The sequence below is a fragment of the Saccoglossus kowalevskii genome, chromosome 1 (genome assembly GCF_978046115.1).
Source record: "Saccoglossus kowalevskii chromosome 1, keSacKowa6.1, whole genome shotgun sequence".
Classification (NCBI taxonomy): Eukaryota; Metazoa; Hemichordata; class Enteropneusta; family Harrimaniidae; genus Saccoglossus; species Saccoglossus kowalevskii.
The window spans coordinates 17194384-17217011 of record NC_140641.1 but is presented as its reverse complement, the minus strand read 5'-3'; the positions used below and the strand labels follow the sequence as shown (position 1 = coordinate 17217011).

Sequence of the window (22628 nt, the reverse complement as noted above, 5' to 3'; positions counted from 1 at the left end):
GATATCTTTAATTCTCTAATTTTGGTGAATATTTTTGTCATTTTTGGTAAAAAGTGATATTTTCGACTTCTTGTTGAAAACCGCAAGTCCAATTGCTTTGATATTTACATATATAGGTACTACATGTCGACCTCTCTCAGATTTGTTCATTTTGTAATGATATCTTCAATTCTCTAATTTTGGTGAATATTTTTGTAATTTTTGGTAAAAAGTGATATTTTCGACCTCTTGTTGAAAACCGCAAGTCCAATTGCTTTGATATTACATATATAGGTACTACATGTGGACCTCTCTCAGATTTGTTCATTTTGTAATGATATCTTTAATTCTCTAATTTTGGTGAATATTTTTGTAATTTTTGGTAAAAAGTGATATTTTCGACTTCTTGTTGAAAACCGCAAGTCCAATTGCTTTGATATTACATATATAGGTACTACATGTGGACCTCTCTCAGATTTGTTCATTTTGTAATGATATCTTTAATTCTCTAATTTCGGTGAATATTTTTGTAATTTTTGGTAAAAAGTGATATTTTCGACTTCTTGTTGAAAACCGCAAGTGCAATTGCTTTGATATTACGTATATAGGTACTACATGTGGACCTCTCTCAGATTTGTTCATTTCATGATGATATCTTTAATTCTCTAATTTTGATGAATATTTTTGTAATTTTTCGTAAAAAGTGATATTTTCGACTTCTTGTTGAAAACCGCAAGTCCAATTGCTTTGATATATTATACATATAGGTACTACATGTGGACCTCTCTCAGATTTGTTCATTTTCTAATGATATCTTCTGTTCTTTAATTGCCATGTGCATTGCTAACAGCGGAGCTATCTCAGCCGACAGGCTGCTTGTTTTTTAGCCTGTACCATAAACACAAAATATGTTTTATTGATCCTTATTCTGCTTTGTTTATAAAAAAATTGTCTTGGGTCATTCCATTCAGGCAAATTATTTTTCTGTCGGAGAAGTTCAAAACTTTATTTCAATTTCTCTTGTGAAAGTTTCAAATTATTTTTTAAATATTATGATTTTAAATATTTAGAGATTTAAAAAAAGAAGAAGATATATTATAAATATTGCTCGACTCTAGGGTGATGTCTTGCATCTCTATAATCTTCAGTAGAAGGTTGAGCTGCATTAACTTAAGTAGGAGGTCAAATTGTACAGTATATCACACAATTTAGATTTTGCCTAAGAATTGTTCGCTCTCTAAAAATTCTAACAGGATTGCTTATTATTCAGTCATGGTTCAATAAATATGAAATACATGGAAAAAAAATTTGTTTTATCATGTATAAATTTAGAACACTTGATTGATTATGTACAAAGCGGAAAGCTGCCATGATTTTTTGGGTAGAAGTTGACCTCCCTTCGACCTGATAGGTCACAAATGCCATTGACCAATCAGAATACTGTACAGAAATTTAGTACAGATGGTTTATTTGGGACTAATCATACAATAACATGTAGCCATACTTCACAATAAACATTATTCAAAATGCTTTTGGTGATTATACTGTATTATTATACATCTGTCACCATAACGCCACAAGTTACAGCGTGCCGTAATTTTGCGATATTTTACGGGGTCATCCTATCATATTAAGAAATGCGAATTCCAAATATGGAATGATTACGTGCATAAGTGTCCTCTAATAATAAAAACAAACATGGCTGCCACCAGAGTTTGACCGGACTCCACACAAAGAAGTATGCTGATTCTGTTCTAAACACTTTGAATTTCGGCATTCCCATAGTGTATCCTTGGAAGGAAAAGATGTATAATAATAAGGTTATTACGAGAATACCTCAAAGTATGCATGTCGGTCGATATTCCAGCTGTACTGTACTGTCTTTGTGCATACTTTAAGGTATTCTTGTAATAATCTTTTATTATGACTTGCTGTATCCACTGTATAAGATTCATACATGTTTGTACTTAACTCAGTCATTGATGCTAGTACTTTTTACTCTTCACATCCCATAATGTTGATGCAACTTTTAAAGTATTATTCTATAGTAAGAGTTGCACATACATAACTTACATGTACATGCAAGTCATATTTATTTTGTAAGAGGTGACTTAGAGTACATTGCCCTAATTGAACTTTGTTGTGACTATCAGATTTATACTTTTATACAGACAAAATAGAATGAATATTGTCAGATTTTTAGGATTTTTCATTTCGTTTGATTAATTAAGGATTATTGGTTTGAGTCTAGGTACAGTTGTGATTCATGTGGGCGTGTACTTGATAGTTTTCTCCCCAGGCCTTTTATCATGTATATCCACAGAAACGTCACTCATGAAAGATCATGAAAACAATTGATATATTTGCTCTGTTAGTAGCGCTTGCACTTATGCATATGATAGAGGTGTGTCTATGTTCATAATAATTCATATTTTAATGATTCCTTATCCATTAAGTTTAATTTTTTATTTGAGTAAACTATATTTACCTTTATTGGAGATGTTTTTCTAATGGACCAAATTTAGTACTGACAAGTTTACTATTTGAATTGTGACAATGCATTTTTTTTATATTGATCCTTACAATACGCAAAATAAATGTTATTAGTATGCAAATTACTCCTCAATAAAATGAAAAAAAAAAGTTCCAAAGTTAGAGGTGCATACATTTATAGACAATACATGATGTTTACGTATGCACATAGTTTTATTAGTTTTTCTCGTTCAATTTGATCTAATTTTAAATAATTTAATTTTGTCATGGAAACTCACTACATGTAATTTAAAAAAAACAACAACTTGGCCTTGAAACTAAGTGACTAATGTGTAACACATCTATCGAATCTAAATATAATAACTATAAAACTCTTCAGTTGATAACAGGCCAATGGTATCTGCCCAAGCGAAGTCTAATGAAAGTAATCTCGATTCATGACCAGGATGGATATTTTATGTATACTTTACTTATTGTTCAGTTCTATCAGTACTATTGGAAATCAACATACTCTTAGTATGCTCAGACACGATTCTTTCTACATATAAAAGTATTCTGTGGATTGTGATGATATTCTGGAAAAATCTTTCAAAGAGAGGGAAGCTATTAGTCTAGCGTGACTTGCACGTTGTGGATTGCCCTCTGACTTATTACAAATTGCCAAGAAGGTTAATTGACCCATAGCTTTACACAGTTTGATTGCCCCTTTAGTACCACAGAAAGGACTGTTTCAGCTGATACCGTATTTGCTATATTAGATATACATCTCCAATACAATTGCACATAAAACCGAAAATTGCATGCATTCTACCAGTACATTGTATGTTTGGTTGATCTTTAGAAATACAAATTATTTAGACCGTAGACATGCCTCTCGTGTCTCTTTATGTAAGCACAGGCAATAGTAGTATTAGGAAAAAGTATACATGTAGTTGTGAATTACATTCATAACAGCAAATGTTCAGTCTGCACATTTTGTGCACTATGCCCAAGATCTCACTGTTGAATGCACTGGGAAATGGTCCTGTACAAGTAAATAAAGATATTTGTAATGGAAATTCACTGAGCTACATTTACAGTTCATAGTCAGTTTTAGGAATGAAAATGATTGATATTTTATTCCAGTAAAGCCTGTGAGGGGATTTCCATAGAAACTTGTAGTTATACACATGGGGTTACAATGTAATTTTCCAGAATTGCTAGAATTTAAATTGCATCTCTAAAATAAAAAATAAAATAAAATAATGTACATGTACATGCATTACAGTCGCCACACCATGTTCTGTTTGATATGGGACTCATAGCGATGTATACAACGCGTGTAAAATACATAGTTTACATGAAATTCCTGTAGAGCTTTAATATTCAGGACAAATTCTGTTCAGCTTATGTATCAGTATGTCTATCCAAACATTCCCCTTCTCCCAAATATCATTCTTCGTGTGTGTTACCATTACACATGTACTGTAAAATACTTTATTTTCGCTTGGATTTAATTTTCGCTATTTTTCACTGAAGGAATGATTCAGTTAAAATAAAATCCAGCGAATATACCCTTTTTCCTATGTTTTACATTCAACTCGTAAGAAATCAGTGAAAATAAATTCCATACAAAACATTCAAAAAGTCTTTTCAGTGAAGAATAATTCCAGCTAAAATGAAATATTTTACGGTATGTCAATTCAGCACAGACTTTCTAGAATTTATTCAGTGCTCAGTTACAGGCTGTCTTTGTAAAGAATAAATGTATAATAATATGGGAATTAAAATTCAACTCTCAAGTACAGTGTTCTGTCTAGCCTTATAATCAACTTAACATGATACTAGTACCTCATCCATGGAATATAATTATGCAAACTGGTTGCTTTGCTTTAATGGAATCAGTTTACTATTACCAGGTATTATTAAATTATTAGGGTACTTCTATCTGTAGATTTGTATACCCAGAAAAAAACAAAGTGATTTTTTTTGGGCCAGTCTGGAAAATATTCTATTTAAAACTGTTACCGTAAAATCTGTATTAGAAGCCGCATCCTTAATAGAATTCACTCCCATTCTTTTTGAACAATTTGGAACCAAAAATTCATCATTTCTCATATGTGTAGATGCTCTAATAGAAGCTGTATCCTCTCTGTTGCATTGTACCATTTCAATAGAAGTCGCGGATTATAATACAAATTCTACAGTACTGTTAAAAATCATACATTTATTACTAACTGGTTTATGTTACATTGCTGTAACCTTAAAAGTTAGTTCAAAACCACAAATCTGTGGCTGTTTGTAATGAGTGCATATGAAGAATTCTTTTTGTAATTTCCACACAAGAAAATCAGAGTCTTAAAAGCACTACCCAAAATTTGCCTCCAGCGAGAGTTCCATCTTTTTGACCTTATGACCTGTAGAAGTTAATCACCTTGACTTCCTACATCATTCTTTTCAAAACCAACACTGCTGAAGTATATGTCACAAAATGAGTTAAAAAGAATGCTTTTAGACAAATTCGATAAAAGTGTCAACTACTGAGGTAGTTATATTCAGTGGATGAATGGAAGATTTTAGCACTTGTTTAACATTTAACACCTTGCTCTTAATTCACAATGACACTGATTCTCAGGTTTGTCCATGTGCTCTTAATAAAACAAATCAGTATTTGCTCTATTAGAAGCGCAATCTCTAATAGATATAGATGTGCATATAAACGCAAATGGTATTTATTGCTCACTGAATTTTTATTATGACTTTTTTTTTTTTATCCTAGAAACACTTCTGACATTTACATAAGTATGTTGTACATGCTTGGCTAATAGAGCAAATACGATACTCACATTTTCTGTGTTCTGTTTGTAACTGCAAATATCTTCAGAAGTCAATCAACCATACCAATTGCTCTTGCTACTTTAAATATTTATTTCTTTTAATTGCAATATTACATAATTTCCTGTGTAAAATCATAGACCTTAGAAAACAAGGTCTACATGTATGGTAAAATGTTGTGTCAAATTGACTGACGATTACTGAATATTGTGCACCTAAGCCACTGTTTGTACCACTGAATAGCCAGCATAATTGAGACACTTTACAAACTGTGAACTGTAAAGGTATTAATTATTCACCGTGTTTTATTTTCGCTGATAAGTAAAATCTGTTGAATCAAAATCATCATGAAAATTTAAAATAGCAGTAGAACTCACTGTTTCTCTGCCAAAATGGGTGAATTTAAAACCTTGTGAAAAGGCTCAAATATCAATATAGTGAAATGAAAATACAGTGAAAATAATTGGTTTTATAGTACTCTATTATATAGCATTGATCATATTTGTAAAAAAAAGTGCTTAAAACTATTTAAATGCATACACATTGGCTGTGTATGTGTAGACAATTATTAGTCAGTCGTCTGTCCATCATACTTCATACTTCCATGGTCATTAATCTTGAAGAATACTCATTAATTATTTAATTTTTGTAATTATTTTTTTGATGTATTGATGATGATGTGTTTTGATTTCAGATTACTAAGTACTGCGTTGATGTAATATAAAGTAGTACACAATGCCTGCAGTGAAAGGAGATGGAATGAGAGGCCTTGCCGTCTTCATTTCCGATATAAGAAACTGTAAGTCAAGTAATCATAGCTTCTCCATTAATTTATATCAACAGTAAGCTATTTGTTCTACAGAGAATTATATGTAGTGTCTTGATATATTTGTAATCACATGCACACATACAGTTATTCTTCTTGCGTTGTATTGGTCCCCTCTCTAATTTGACTCTTATGTACTATGGGCTGAAGCATACAGCTCCGATGAAGAGTGTGATAGTGGAATATTTACTGCAACTGTGATTTTATTCATAACTGTGCAAATCTGTGTTTGTAATATTCACTGCCTCTCCTCAGATACCAGGGTACATGTATATATAACAGCCACAGGAGTGCAGGATTGTCTCTCTAGAATAGTAATTTGCTGTACAGTCACGTGTTGCTCCCACGCATTCACTGTCTCCACTCAGTACATACACATGCTGTTTGTTTTCTACTACAGCACACATAACAGGGACTGACGCTGTGTGTTTATTTTGCTATTGGGCATTATAAATAGCCAAAGCATAAATCAGGTGTCATTTTCTTTTGTTCTGATCTTCGAATGGTGAATATACCCCCTGACTTTTTTATCACATGGCAACATATCAGTGAATTTAATGTCTTTGGCTATCTGTGTTCATGCATTCTTAATGGTTATTTTCATCACGACCATCAATTATTTATGATTGCAATGCAAAACAAGTACTTTGTGACATGTTAATTATTTTTTTTCTTCTTCTTCACAAATGAAAGGATGAATTCCACCATCTTTGTTCATCTTAAAAAAATGTGATGTTCCACATGTCAGAGATGTACTCGATGTATCAAATACTAATGATCTGTGACACCTGTCTGTCTGTTTTAGCGAATGCTAAAAGAAGTGTCTTGTGTACAAACAAGAGTGTTATCTGATGGCATTATGCAACCAATGTTTCTTGCATTATAATTTAATTCATGCTTTTGGCAATTTCTGAATCTGCTGATCTGGATAGATGTAATGTAATTCAATATACCCTGTAGGCCATCAGGGGTATACAAAATATGCATTCAGAGATCGGTCTAATATGTGAACATCACATAGTTAATTATCACATAAGGCTGCTTTGTGCTTCATGTTCGTAAAAATACATTTATTTTGCAGGAGACAAGTTTAAACATTTCACAAGTCTGAGAAAATGAGATAATTTTGTTAAACAGTGGAAATTTCACTCAAGTTTTTTAAACTATGAAGTCGCATGATTTTTTCATGAAATTTAGAGCACTTTTACAGTGGCTAAAATTTGACAGTTAACATCACTGGTTAAAGGGTGGGTGGTTGCTAACACTATGATATGGAAATTTCCTGAAATTTTGGGAATTCATTCCCTGTGATTGATTTTTTAAAAGTCAGAAGAACAAATTGGAATACTACTTTTTGAAACTAACTATATCTTGAATCGGTAACCTCTTTTGGCCATTTTGCAATTCACAAAGCCACAAGAATAGGCTTCAACATAATGAGAAATTTCATAATAAACAAGTGTCTGTACTTACTCCTTGACATTTACTAAATGGAACACTAAAATATCAAATTTGTAGTGCTTTTAAATTTTTTTAATTTTTTACCAAATTAGCTTAGTTCATCAGGTACATGTACATGTAAGCCATTATAATTTGGGGAACAGTTGTAATGTTTCCTGTGGAACGCACCGGAAGCAGGATACACACCCATACAGTGGGGTAGCATAGATAACATAGTGACATTGTACAGGAGAAATATAAATGTATACAAAGTATTGGGAAACGCTTTCCGGCCAAAATGATTTGACAGCAGTTGTCAGCTCTGCATGCAGGACACACAAATAATACTCCATATACATGTATTTATAATTTTGTTATTTTCACTGCTGTGTAAAATTTGATAAATATTTTTAAAGTGCCAGTCTTGCACGATGTCATGTTCAATATAGATTCAATGTGATGTATTGAATTGCATATAAAATGGCATTATTATTACTGTAAAATCTTTATTAGTAGCCGCAGATTCTAGTGAAATGGTACAATACACCAGAGGGGATTAGTTTTCTATTAGAGCATCTGAACATGTGAGAAATGATGAATTTTTGGTTTCCAATTATTCAAAAAGAATGTGTGCGACTTCTATTAGGGATGCGGCTTCTAATACAGTACTGTCAAACCCATGTATAATGACCACCTGAGGGACTTCATTAAAATTGTCTTTACAGGTGATTTTTATATGGAGGTTGTTTTATGAACACTAATTAGTATTTTGGTCTTGAAATAAAAGCGAATCTGCAAAATATATTGCTGAAAGGGTGCTCACATAAATAAGCCAAGTGGTTTTTATACACAGGTTGCTCATACTTTATGTCTTGCAATTGCCTAAAAGTCGTCACTTAACTTTAGACAGGTGGTATTTGTAATAGATGTGATCACTGTTAAACACAGGTTTGAATGTATAATATTTTTTAGTCCCCATTCGGACGAAGTCCGAAAACAGGGACTTATAATTCGGTGTCCGTTCGTGCGTCCGTGTGTCCGTCCGGAGTCATATCTCAGAATCCCTTGGACCGATTCTGTTCATTCTTTGCATGTGCCTAGTACTTTATGTGGGACATATGCACATGCAGTGGTTTAGCGATTCGATTCAAAATGGCCGACTGGCAGCCATCTTGTTTTTTGAAAATGTTGTATTTTGGACATGCTTTGTCAGTTTTCATTCAAACTTGGTACATAGATTATACATGTCAGGATACATGTCCATGATGATTTATTTCACAATTGGATCAAAGATGGCCGACTGGCAGCCATCTTATTTTTTGAAAATGTCGTATTCTGGACATGCTTTGTCAGTTTTCATTCAAATTTAGTACATAGATCATACATGTTAGGATACATGTCCCCGACCGTCCGTGAGTTCCTGAGTTTGTCTGTCCGACCATCTGTGTGTCCGTCTGTCCGTGTGTTAGTCTATCCAACGTCATATTTCAGAATCCTGTGGACCGATTCCGTTCATTCTTTGCATGTGTCTAGTACCTTATGTGGGACATATGCACATGCAGTGGTTTAGCGATTCAATTCAAAATGGCCGACTGGCAGCCATCTTGTTTTTTGAAAATGTTGTATTTTGGACATGCTTTGTCAGTTGTCATTCAAACTTGGTACATAGATTATACATGTTAGGATACATGTCCATGACGATTTATTTTGCAATTGGATCAAAGATGGTCGACTGGTAGGCATCTTGTTTTTGTTTTTTTATGCAGTATCTTGGACGTGCTCTGTCAGTTTTCATTCAAATTTGGCACATACATGTACTTTATACATGTTAGGATGCATGTCCATGACAATTTGTTTCAAAATCTGGTCAAGGATGGCCGATTGACAGCCATCTGACTTTTTGGCCTTACTACTATATTTCCACAATTTATGTACCATTTTCATTCGTATTTGGCACACACATCATACATATCAGTGTGTTTCATAATCAGATCAAAGATGGCTGAATAACGACTGTTTTTATTTTGGCCATATTACTATGACACGAAACACACGTTTTGATGTAAATAAACAATCTGTTGTATATGCCACTTGGAACTCAAGTTTCAAGGACATGCTCGCGACAACCCCTCCGCTTTAATATGACAAGCACAAAGAGAACTTAACGGGGACTGTGTCATTTTCAATGACTTGTTTTAGTTTGGTATGCATGGTATTGTTTTGGTGGAAGAAGGCATCTATATGGTGTTCACATGCTTGTGTTTTTATCACGCTGCACAGGTAAAAAATGGCACAGTGAAAATGGCCTGACGTAATAAGTCACAGTCTTATTACAGTTTTGTTGCAAGACATGATCATACATGTACAAATGAAAAACAAGGACTGTGTCACTTTCTATACATGTAGCACTTTTAATCAACTTTATCAAGGCTGATCAGACACCACCCCCAGACTTTTAAAATCTAGGGTTACAAGTATGGCTTATTCATATTCATTTACTAATCACTTAAATTTATTTATTTATTTACTTGCAATTTGTAAATTATAAATACTTGTGACCAAAGTATGATGTAAAGTAAGCCTTGATAAATTTATTAACCCTTATCCTGCCACTCCTTATCTGGTCAAGTCAGTGTAAAAGTACATACTTTTATATTGACTTGACCCTTATCCTGCCAGCCCCATGTCCTCTATCACACCATTGCAAGTATTTTTCAAATCATTTGTGTATATGTAATGCAATGTGAAATGAAGCCGACACATATTCCTGGCAGCCCCAAGATATCTAGTAAATGACTTCACTGCTTTGTTTCTTTACGTGATAGTTATCTCAGTTATTTGTTATTTGTGAATATCCATGCCTGAAGTTACATGTATATACGTAGGTGTAACACCGTGGAGTATCGCTAGCAGTCGCAATGTAGTCAAACTTTCAATCCAATTTAGAATTGGATCTACAATGGAAGAAAATTGACTGATTACTGAAAATCTCTATTAGAAGCCATGGTTTATTTATAAAATGGTACAATGCAACACAGGGGATGAGGCTTCTATTCTATTGTGTAGATTCTATTATTATCTACACATATGAGAAATGGTGAATTTTTGATCCCTAATTGTTAAAAAAGAGTGGGTGCGACTTCTATTCAGGATGCAGCTTCTAATACAGTTTTTACAGTAGCAGTTTAATGGGTCACATTCATTCTTGCTGTCACAGGGTTTGTCAGCATTCCCTTTTAAAGTTTAGTTATGTCATAGTGTATTATATACGCCCTAACTGGAGGGCCTAGTTATACACTGGGTTTTATTTTCACTGACATCTGTACATGGAAACCCTAAATTAAAACCTTGTGAGTATGCAAACAATAGTATGCATTTTTTTTCCTTCACCAACCAATGAATTTAAATCCTGTGCTGATGTCAGTATCTCTGCACTATCAAATTTGTTTAAATCAAACTGGGTATACCGTACTAATTCATCCAAAACTGAAACACTGGAAATTTTGGTTGGTAGATGTGACAGGGTATACTAATTCATCCAAAACTGAAATACACTGGTAATTTTGGTTTGTAGATGTGACAAGGTATACTACATGTAATTCATCCAAAACTGAAACACACTGGAAATTTTGGTTGGTAGATGTGATAAAAGGTATACTAATTCATCCCAAAACTGAAATACTGGAAATTTTGGTTTGTAGATGTGACAGGGTATACTTATTCATCCAAAACTGAAAATTTTGTTTTGTTTTGGTTTGTAGATATGAAAAGGTGTACTAATTCATCCAAAACTGAAATACACTGGTAATTTTGGTTTGTAGATGTGACAAGGTATACTACATGTAATTCATCCAAAACTGAAACACACTGGAAATTTTGGTTGGTAGATGTGAGAAAAGGTATACTACCGTAAAAACCCTCAAATAAGAGCCACTTTGTAACACTTTCATTTCTGGGTGGTGCTTATTTGAGGTAACATTTTGACAACTTTGTAGCCAGTGGCTCTTAAACCAGGGTGATCAAACTTTTTCATTGTGAAATGGGGAAGGGATAGGCAAACACACACACAACCAAAACAGACAAATAATTATTAATGATGTATCATTGCAATTAATTTATTCTGTAAAAATACTGTTATGGGAAAAACAAATGTCAAATAAATAAGAACGGCTGCTCGCTGACCGTGCTGCTTAGCGTACGCGATGATTCGACGTTTCACCGACAATGCGTAGCGATGCCTGAAGTCGGATTTGGTAGCACTCTCAGGGTCTGACCCACACTTGTACTTCCGTTGTACAATTGTTTACCAAGTCTGGTACGGCAAACTCCAATTTTTTTCTTGAAAACTGGGAATAACTTGCGTGGCTGTGGCTGGCGTGGTGGTTGATTTGGTGACGATATAAAATAGTTTCGATAGAATTTATCTGACCAGCAGCGACAGGAGCATGGAACGAATGAAAAAAATGATGCCCAATCATTTGTATTTATGGCAAAAACAATAAAGAAAAACACGTTTTTCTATAGATTTTTACAGCTTGGGTACTTGGGTACTTGGGCATTGTTTTAATTGCGCTAGACGTCTGAAAGTACAGCTTTGGTTTATACATTTCCTGTTTCATAATCAAGCCAGCTTATAATGATATGTTAATGATATTCACGTACTTCACTGTCCAGGCAAATGGGGTCAAACTATAGCCCCACCCCTATATAACCAAATACAAAACGATACCGAGAAAGTAACAATTACATGTATTAAAAATAATTTCCTGTGACCAATCGAAGAGACTAAATCATTTACGAAAGCCCAGGCCTGTTACAAGGCATTTTCTAATTGGTACAAGTCCAGATTATTTTCAATTCTCACAAATAGCTAATTTAAATATTTGGGTCAGGCGGGTCACGTCGACTTCGCTTTGCTGTAAGACAAGTTGATCGCGCAAGTTTGTGGAACTAATCCATTCGACTTCAATTTTGATTATTTTCGGCAAGAGAGTCCTCTCCAAACTAATGCCAGTTATTTTGTCACTTCCCTGAACATTTTGTCTCGAATCACCCCAAAACGAACGTCTCAAATGAATTGCCAAAAATAACCCAAAATCACGATCAGCGAGAGTGGGCTGCGTAATCATTACATTCTCACAGTCGGAGCTAAGTCACAATCCCTCAAACGTTGCCAGGACCGGATTAACACCTCTGCCCCCCCCCCCCCCACGCTAAGGAAAAAATCTTTTGTTTTCTATTGACTTCCTGTTCCGGTCCGTCTGTGAGAAAGTATTTTCGATACCTCCGATTTTCCGATAAAGGCGTTCTAAAATCGTGACGTTTTTTACTTGGTTATAAAGACAACATTGGCAATGAATATCTCAACGTGTCCTTCGGTGTTTCGGCAAAAAAACATAGTTACTACTAAATAGTTTGTGAATTGGTCGATTGCGTGTCAGAAATTTAAAATAGACAAGTTGACAGTCACATTCACGCTCTCAGTGTATTTCTTTCGTCTGTCATTCTCCCGTTCTCAATTATACTGGACATCAGGCAAGCTATGGGAATAATCTTTATTTGTCTCACACCTTCTGTGGGGCAATAAACAATGCAGGGTGGAAGTGAGGCACGACAAGCTTGTGTCTGCCTGATTGTAAACAACCGGGCGGCTGGCGCTTATTTCTGGTTTCTTATTGACAAAACCACTCAACTCTTGGTGGCCCTTAATGGAGGGTCAAATGTAACAAATTTTCACTGAGTGGCTCTTAATTGAGGGTGGCGCTTATTTGCGGATTTTTACGGTAATTCATCCCAAAATGAAATACTCAAAATTTTGGTTTCTAGATATGACAAGGTATACTTATTCATCCAAAACTGAAATACTGGAAATTTTGGTTTGTAGATATGACAGGGTATACTTATTCATCCAAAACTGAAAATTTTGTTTTGTTTTGGTTTGTAGATATGAAAAGGTATACTAATTCATCAAAAACTGAAATACTGGAAATTTTGGTTTCTAGATATGACAGGGTATACTTATTCATCCAAAACTGAAATACTTGAAATTTTGGTTTCTAGATGTGACAGGGTATACTTATTCATCCAAAACTGAAATACTGGAAATTTTGGTTTCTAGATATGACAGGGTATACTTATTCATCCAAAACTGAAATACTGTAAATTTTTTTTCTAGATATACCGGTAACAGTTATACTTATTCATCCAAAACTGAAAATTTTGTTTTGTTTTGGTTTGTAGATATGAAAAGGTATACTAATACATCAAAAATTGAAATACTGGAAATTTTGGTTTCTAGATATGACAGGGTATACTAATTCATCCAAAACTGAAATACTGGAATTTTTGGTTTGTAAATATGACAGGGTATACTAACTCATCCCAAACTGAAATACTGGAAATTTTATTATTTCAGGCAATGTACTGATACATGGCTCGATTGGTGGTCATTTTGTGTTTCTAGTACAAGTAACAGTGATTTATAGTGGCACACACATTTTATACCATAGATTCATCAGCATCTCATTTTGTTATTATCTCCTCTATTTCAAAACAATGAACAAGGAATGCCTATTTTATCTCATAGAAAATGTTATGATAGGTTAGGGATCTCCTTCCTCCAGTTGAGTATTATAGTGTGTTGACCCCACTAAAATTACAATATAACAGTAAATACTATGGGGGTAATTAACATAATACTTGTATATTAGTATACAAATTAGTCGATTGATTTTCAGACAAGAAATTCATAGTGACATAATTCATGATTTGTGATTATTAATATCAAATGTAATTTGCCGTTGGTTACTACATATATCTTCCAGATCAGGCTTACTAGATAGTTAAGTAGTTGCTCTATTACTTAGTACCTTGCGTATTCATGAAATGAAATCTTTATCGTTTCCTCTGGGGATGAAAATGTAGTAATAAATACATAAATAAATGAATATTTGCCAGGCTACTTCTAGTACATGTATAATCATACTGTCAAACACCTTCAAATAAACTACATGTTATTTTAGAACAAATTGTATGAATTAGCCGAATTTCAATTCAGCTGAAGAGCAATATCATTACTTAGAGTGGACTTCATGCTTGATTAGCTACACCTTGAATTAGACAAATTTAAAGGTAGCTAAATTAGATAAATAATATGCTTCCTCTGTACATGTAGCTTGAAAATCACCATAGTGATACATGTTAACTATGCAAAATATTGGCAAAAATACACAATGTGTGTCTGAGAACCCTATAATGTATTACTTGCATATGTCTAGAGTACTAAATCGTACAATTGCTGCGTTCAGACTTAATTGACAGTAGCCATTTATCATACCTTACCAAACGTTGTAGTAATTTCTCATTGTGACTCTTGCATAGCTATTTTATGACAGCAATTTAGCTTTAAACGTTTTCTCTTTTGTTGCAAATTGTTTCGCTTCATACCACATGTGCACGCCTGATTGGTTGTGATATCATGATTGAGTTGATCAAATGTAATGCAAAAACCGATCAGTTTGAACTGTATATAACACTATATACATTCGCTGACTGATCTACGTGTGTGAATGTAGTCTCTCGTGTTTAACAGGTGTCTATTTTTTTTAATGATTTACAATTCTTGGATGACTAACTTGAATGCCATCATTTTTCTTGCCAACTTTTGATGAATTATGCATGCGCATTCATAATTGTAATAAGCATATGTAAGGTGAATTTGACTTTCATTTATATGATGTCAAGTGCATGTCAAAATGAATGTAAGTTCTGGTTCAGCACAACCTCATGGCTCAATTTTTCACATTATTTTGTTGCAGGTAAAAGCAAAGAAGCAGAAATCAAAAGAATCAATAAAGAACTGGCCAATATTAGATCCAAATTCAAAGGTAATTAATTTGTATGTTGTATAGCTGCCATTTATAGTGTTGAATACAATTCCTCTGTATGTCTGCAATTGACAGTTTTCTTTGTTTGTTATTTTTATTCAGTCGTCATTATTTTCATTGTATCTCTTACTTCTGGCAAATACTGTAAAATATTCTAGTTGGCAATAGTTTTTGCTCGAAAGGACATTATTCCTGTTTGTAATAAGTATATTTTCACTGATATTTCAAGAGTTGCATGTAAAATATAGGAAAAACGGTATTTTTAGTGAAAGTAGCGAAAAATTAATTCCCAGTAATTGACAGTAACAGCATTTTTTTTTACCAAACATACATGTATAGACTAAAAAATCTATGAAATAGTTAGAAAGTACTATGTGACTAACTATGTGTATTTATAAATTTTTCGCTGAAAGCAAATGATGTAAACAAATCTCATACAAACACCAGATGGCTCAGTGTCATATGGACGTTATGCATTATGCAGTGGACGACAAAAATCTACCCTGGACAACAAATTCAGATGAAATAATATCTTGTTACATAATTCAAGTAATATTAATACTGCTATGCAAGATTATAAACTGTGAAATATATTAATATGCTACAAGTTGGAGCTTACGAGACATTACTTAAATTCTGTGCATAATCTGAGAATTGCAACATTTCATATTACTTGGCAGTTGTATGTATAATTTGAAAATATATTTTTCCCGGTCAAGATTTTTGATTTATAAGATTGACAAGAATGTACATACAAAAAAATATGAAATTAGTTTACTCTCTCTGTTTTATTAAAAAAAAATGATTTTTACCTTGTCAGTATCAATGTAGATGAAGATCAAGGTATACTGGTAGAACATGTCTGCCCTTGTTGTTGTTGACTCTGTTGTAAACACTTTTACCGATTTCGATATTATATTAAGCAGTTTGTGATCTTACCAAAGCTCAATTTTAATGTGTTTTATTTTGTATTTTTCAAGATAATTGTCTTCGTCTTGTGGTTACAATAATTCCAAATTTTGCTTCGATATGTTGCTGTACTATTATTTTGTAGGGACTTTTTCACCATTCATGTTGTGATAGTTACGCTATGTTTCAACGCTGGAATTCAAACAATTTGCTAAATCAATGTGCATGTAAATATAGTTAGTGAATAAAAATCAGTAGATTATTTTTTTTTATTGCACAGACGGTACTTATTGCAATTACTGCTGTCACTATTAGTCTTTCAGGGGTCAAATGTATACCTTTAACACTTATGATTATGACTAATGTATTATGCAGTTTACATGTTGGCACCTTATGTTAACCGTAAATTAGGAAATATTCAACAAGTGTGAGGTTCTGAATATTTTTGACGCATATTTTTGTGATCTTTAAAGTTACTATTGTGAACCTCCTTAAAGTGACACTGAAATCATTCATATAGTTTTATTAGGGTCTTGGAAACTAATATGTGATGTATTTGGTGATCTGAATTTGCATAAAATGCCTGGAATATTGAATTAATCATCATCATTGTTTTTAATTCAGAACAGTGGTGAATGTTTTTAAATCTATGGATGTTGCACGACATTTCAAAACAATTTTTTCAACAAATTTTTCACATAAATAGTGCCAAAATACACGTACCAATAAAGCTTTAGGAATGATCTCAAAAATGTACATTTGGTCTTTAAGTCATAAAAATATCTAGTAATTCAGCATTATCTATGTGAATAATTATTCATAAAATTGTTTGATTCAGATAATAAAATACTAGAATAACTAGTTTTTGTCATAACTGTTGTTGTATTGAAATAATTTACCTGGAGTTTCATTCAGATGGTAAAGTTCCTTGGAATTCTCAAGCAATCGCTGAAAAGCCACTGCAAAGTAATACGGTTTTGGTCAAAATTGAAATTATCTCTGCACGTTGTCCACATTTGATCGTCTGTACAACAGAATCTTAATTTAAGTGTCAACTATCTTATTGTGATCAAATTCTGTTAAATTAGCTACGTCTTGAATTGATGAAACTACAGATTAGTTAAATTAGCTAAAATAATGTGAGCTAAAATGACAGGTTTTACCGTATATTTCACACGTTAATTTGTGCATGTATATGTTTATTAATAGGAGATAAAACATTAGATGGATACCAGAAAAAGAAGTACGTTTGTAAACTGTTGTTTATATTCCTACTGGGGCATGATATTGATTTTGGACACATGGAAGCGGTCAATCTACTCAGCTCAAATAAATACACAGAGAAACAAATTGTAAGTTTATTTTTGTTATCACTACAATTTATTCATTATTTTGATGGTTTGTGTAAATATATTAAAGGAGGCTGGTTGTTGTGTTTGATATTGGTTCCATGTGATGTATGCAATGGGTGTTGTTTAACCCAGGAAAAAACAATTCTTTGTTTCTCGTTTCATGGAAATATTAAAATGAGGCGGCGAGGTGAGGAATGCTTCAGAAAGAAAAAAAAACACGTTTGACGCATAGTTCAACATGATGGGCGGAAGCGAGAAACAGAAATATTTTTTTTCTCAGCCTTAGGGAACTGATCATTACCACCAAGCCGGTTTCCTGTGAGTCTCCTGCGGCATGCGTTTCTTTACCGTACCGGTCGTTGCTTTACCATACCGGCCGCTGCTTTACCGTACCGGCCGTTGCTTTACCGTACCGGCCGCTGCTTTACCGTACCCGAAGGTCATTAGCCGTACCGGCAAGGCCGTTACCGTACTGGCAGGAGGCAATTCACACTTCTGACAAGTTAATTTATGCATTGATTTTCCGGTTTACAGGTAAAATGCCGACCTGTTTAAATTTCAGTTTTATGCACAGGATCGCCAGAGAAAGCAGAACTGTAGAATTAATTTGAGTAGAATTTGTTTAGTTTGTAGTTATAGTCTGTTTATAAATCATTTTGTTCATGTTTGCTATACGGTAGCTTTCGAGGTCAAATACACCACCAGAGCAATTTGTTGCGTCTTTTTATTTGTCAGAGATTAAACTTTACCATTATTATTGCATAATATTTACATTCAAGTTGCGCGTGATAATGCTACACATGATTTTTGTGAGACCATGGAGCTCCCAGTACGTCCAAGTGAACTGTTGGATATGACTACAGACGGAACTGCGTCTTTATTTTATACGATTTTTTTTTTAAATCGGGATCAGTGCTCCCAAATCAACTGAGCCGACAAAGTGGATTACAAAAATAACAGTTCCATGAAAGTGGCTATATTTGTGTATGATGAATCCTGAGTCGGTAGTTTTGGCATGTAACCTAATGGTTTTGGTTATTGTTACAAATGCACAGTGCAGACGTAATTTTGTTTTCATTTTTTCACTTTATCTGGCGCCAGTGCACGTGTGCTTGGATGTTTTTTTATTCAGTGATTGGGCTAAATATTTGACGACGTTGCCAACGTATTCAACATACGAAAATAGCATGTGTGTGCGTGTGCGCGAATGATAGATGCAGACGAGATTTCTCGTCGCAACGCGTTTTATTAGTTTATTTCCAACGCGAGTGGTCGGCGCCTTTGATTGCGTTTAGTTTGTTCTTTCATTCGCAAAATCTATCGCTGGCACCGTTTATTTTGTTATGTCTCACAACTGAATGTCCAAGCTGACTTTGTATTGGCTGTAATTATATTTTTTTTTTTGTAAAACAAAAAAAAGTCCCGACCTTTCCAGTCTAAAACGTATTCTGCCCCAAACCAAACAGCCCTTTTCAGGGCCAATCACATGTTCCAAAAAGAGATGTACCGGCACACTTGCACACTCTGTTTTGTTATAATAAAGTTACATTGGGGATTGTTGGAAGGGATGTGTAAATATGTTTGGTCAATTCCATAAGCAAAATCACAAAATGAGGTCGAAAAGCAATGGAAAAATGTTGAACTAGAGCAAGGTCAAATTCCGTTTTACGCACTTGAATTTTATCTGGACTACGTGCACGCGTTGCGCGTGTTATTGTCAACAAAGTATCAAAACAGATTTTCGAACGCCCAAGCCCGAATTTAAATACATGTGAGCTCGGCCAAGCGAGTCACGCTGACAGATTATGCAAGTATCATCGAATTCATGCGACAGGTTGAGACGTTTTATTCAACGTTGTGGGTAAGCTACGATTTAGGACTGTCGTTTTATAGCGTTACAGGCGATCATGAATATGTGAATAACACACATATATTGAAAAAAACACATGCGAAGAATTTCAGAAAGACTTTTTTATTTAATTTATTTATTTATTTGTATTTCGACGGTTGCCCGACTTTCTTTCCACTGTGTGAGCTACTGACAAATATAAACAAATAATTAAACCATCGAGTCCTCTAGTCGACTGGGACGTAACACTTTGTTGTACAAGTCCTAAAAAAAAATTCTTATTGTTTGCAAAATGCCCAATTAATTCATGCATGACTCACGGTTACCGGCAGGGCGCCGATCAGTTACCGGGGCTTTGTTTACCATGCATTCATTAATCGAAGGTGATAAATAGTCGGTATTGGTCCTATCAGTACGGTAATTGTCCAGCCGGTACAGTAAAGCACCGGCCGGTACGGTAACGCAACGGTCGGTACGGTAACGCAACGGTCGGTACGGTAACGCAACGGTCGGTACGGTAAAGCAACGACCGGTACGGTAAACCGAGTCAAACTCACAGGAAACCGGCTGGGTGGTAATGATCAGTTCCCTTATGTGTATTATACATCACCCTTGAAGAGTAAGGAGTCTAGTTTCTTTACTAGAGAATTCTTAAGATGTACATGTTCAGTCATTACAATTAAAATAAATATCAACACCAATTCACTAAATCGCTACTAAGTGTTGTCAGTACAGTTTAGAAATTACTGACCCTCAATTGTGCGATTGACACCTATTTTTGCGTCATCTCTATTTCTTCTGTGTGTGTGATTTTCGCACATTTTTTCCTGACTTTAAGGAATCACCAGCTATGTAGTTGTAGCAGTAGCTGATATGTGACATTGTGGCTAATGTGTGCGAGAAGCATTAGATATATGGCTAAAATCCTAACTGATTTGTGTTACTTCAAAAAGTTAGTTTAAAACAACAAAGTTAGGAGACAGTTTGTAATGAATACATATGGAGAGTTCTAAATTTCCACACAAGAAAAAAAATCAAAAGTCTAGAAGCACTAATTTATATTCATTCATGTTCTAAATACAGTTAATAATTAAGTAACTGTAAATTTTGTTTGGGAAACAAAAAATCACTATCAACTCGTCTTTGAAACATCTCTCTCTTTGACACGACATACCAACAGCGTCTTTCCGATGCAGCGAGCAATTTTGTCAATATTAACCTCTAGCTAGGGTCTCATATTTATGACCTGGAGAATTTTAACCCTTTGACTCCCTAGGCTGATCTTTTCAATGCCAACATGGCTGACGCACATGTCACAATCTCGTTTTGAAAAAATGCTTTTTGTCAGATTACTTATAAAATAAAAGTGCCAACTGGTTAAAATCAGTGAATAGATGGAGGATTTTAATGCTTATGCAGCTTTATCCCCTTGCTCTTGATTCATAATGATGCTGATTCAATAAAAAAAAAAATTTGAAATGGAATTCCGGATGAGACACTGTGTGGGTTAATTAAAGGTGAGTTGTTCCATGTGTGATCAATACATACTTTACTGCTGGGTAAAATAGATTATTTGTTTTAATGAACTGTATTTGTATGGCTCACTGACTGTGACCCTTCAATGCAATTATTTTATTTACTAGTAAAAATACCAAAAGCAGGACCATATAATCGAACAAGCTTATCTTTTTAATGCAGTCACTGACTTAGACCTATATATTGCAAAGTCCTGGATTAAATTAGAATAAATCACGGTCTTTATCTTCATCGTTTAAAACTGAGATGATGCACAAGTTGTCTGTCCACCTGGGGTACAAACATATTTGTACCCTTAATTGTCAACAAAAGCCATGTTTGCACAAACATTGATCTCAACTCTAAAATAATATATTTAGTGTTTCTTTAAAATAAATTTAGAAAATGAGAAGAAGAAATTCAACTTGTGACTTGGTTCTCTTCTGTCATCTTCTCCTGCCGCTCATCAATTCAGAAAACTTTTTGATATACATGTAATCTGGTGTTCACACATAAGTTGGTTTGAGTCGGAGTCAGTTTATCTCACTGTTGAAAAACAAGTGTGAACAGACTAACCCGATATAGATTTGTTTTAGTTAGCACAGAGTCAGAAGGCTGGTCTCAATCTTGAACCAGATTTCCGTGTTTAAACTTTGGATGTAGTCATAGATGATGAGTACGGGAATAGATGTGAATGTGAGGTAAATATAGTAATGCATGTTTAGCCTACTGATAAATAATATTCACAAAGCTATCTAGTTCTGCATTCATCAGTATGTATGAACAAGGCTTAAAATCTGCAAATGAATCTGATATCTTGGATGAAATGTAAGTCCTGATTATGAAGATCAGTTCACTGAGGCAGTTGAATGTATATCTGATAATACATGTATCTATTCTAATTTTATTTCTTATTTTTCAAAATGGTAACTGTTAAAATTGAAACTTGTGTGTCAGTATTGTGAAAATGGAGAGTTAAAAATTTATGGAACAAAATTGATAGGTCATATTTACTGGTAATCATATGTCTTGACTGTGGAAAGATGGATGGAAACATTCCCATCTGTTGTCAAGGCTACACTCACATTTGTATTTTGAAGACTAAGTAGGTTTATCCTTTCTGTTCAATTAAATAGTGAACTGTTGAATTGCAAGGCGATTCAGGATTACTGTTCAGTGACTGTCCGGTGGTAATCACAGCAGTCGCATCATTTTACATTCACAAGGTTGTCCTGTGATCCTAAAATGTAATATAATGTTGCTGGAAAACCCATCCCGCTGAGGCATTCTGTTTCGATGTGAATCTATTTTCAACTACATAATCCTAATCCTGACTGGGAGTCACGGAGAGATGAATTAATGTCTTTTTGATGGTATTGTGGCTTGTGGTAGGTCACCAATTTTTCTGAATTCCTGATCCATTATTAAAAAATGTTTATTTCATTGGGGTTATTTGCTGCAATTGACAGCATAGTGGAAAAAGTTAATGTATATTTACAATCCATTTATTGGAGTTCATTATTTTTTGGAATTTAATTTTTCAACATGTACATCAGGAAAATAAT

At 34.1% G+C, this 22628-nt stretch overlaps 1 protein-coding gene across 1 annotated transcript in view; it reads left to right on the top strand.

Annotated features, from left to right (window-relative positions):
- The window catches only part of LOC100366818 (AP-2 complex subunit alpha-2-like), a 62166-nt gene that overhangs the window by 6722 nt on the left and 32816 nt on the right, over nucleotides 1-22628 (top strand). Inside the window, exons 2-4 of the mRNA XM_085499696.1 lie at nucleotides 5981-6085; nucleotides 15370-15438; nucleotides 17557-17699. Of these exons, the coding sequence (XP_085355822.1) occupies nucleotides 6022-6085; nucleotides 15370-15438; nucleotides 17557-17699 (276 nt within the window). The 5' untranslated portion in view covers nucleotides 5981-6021. The remainder of the gene's footprint in view (nucleotides 1-5980; nucleotides 6086-15369; nucleotides 15439-17556; nucleotides 17700-22628) is intronic.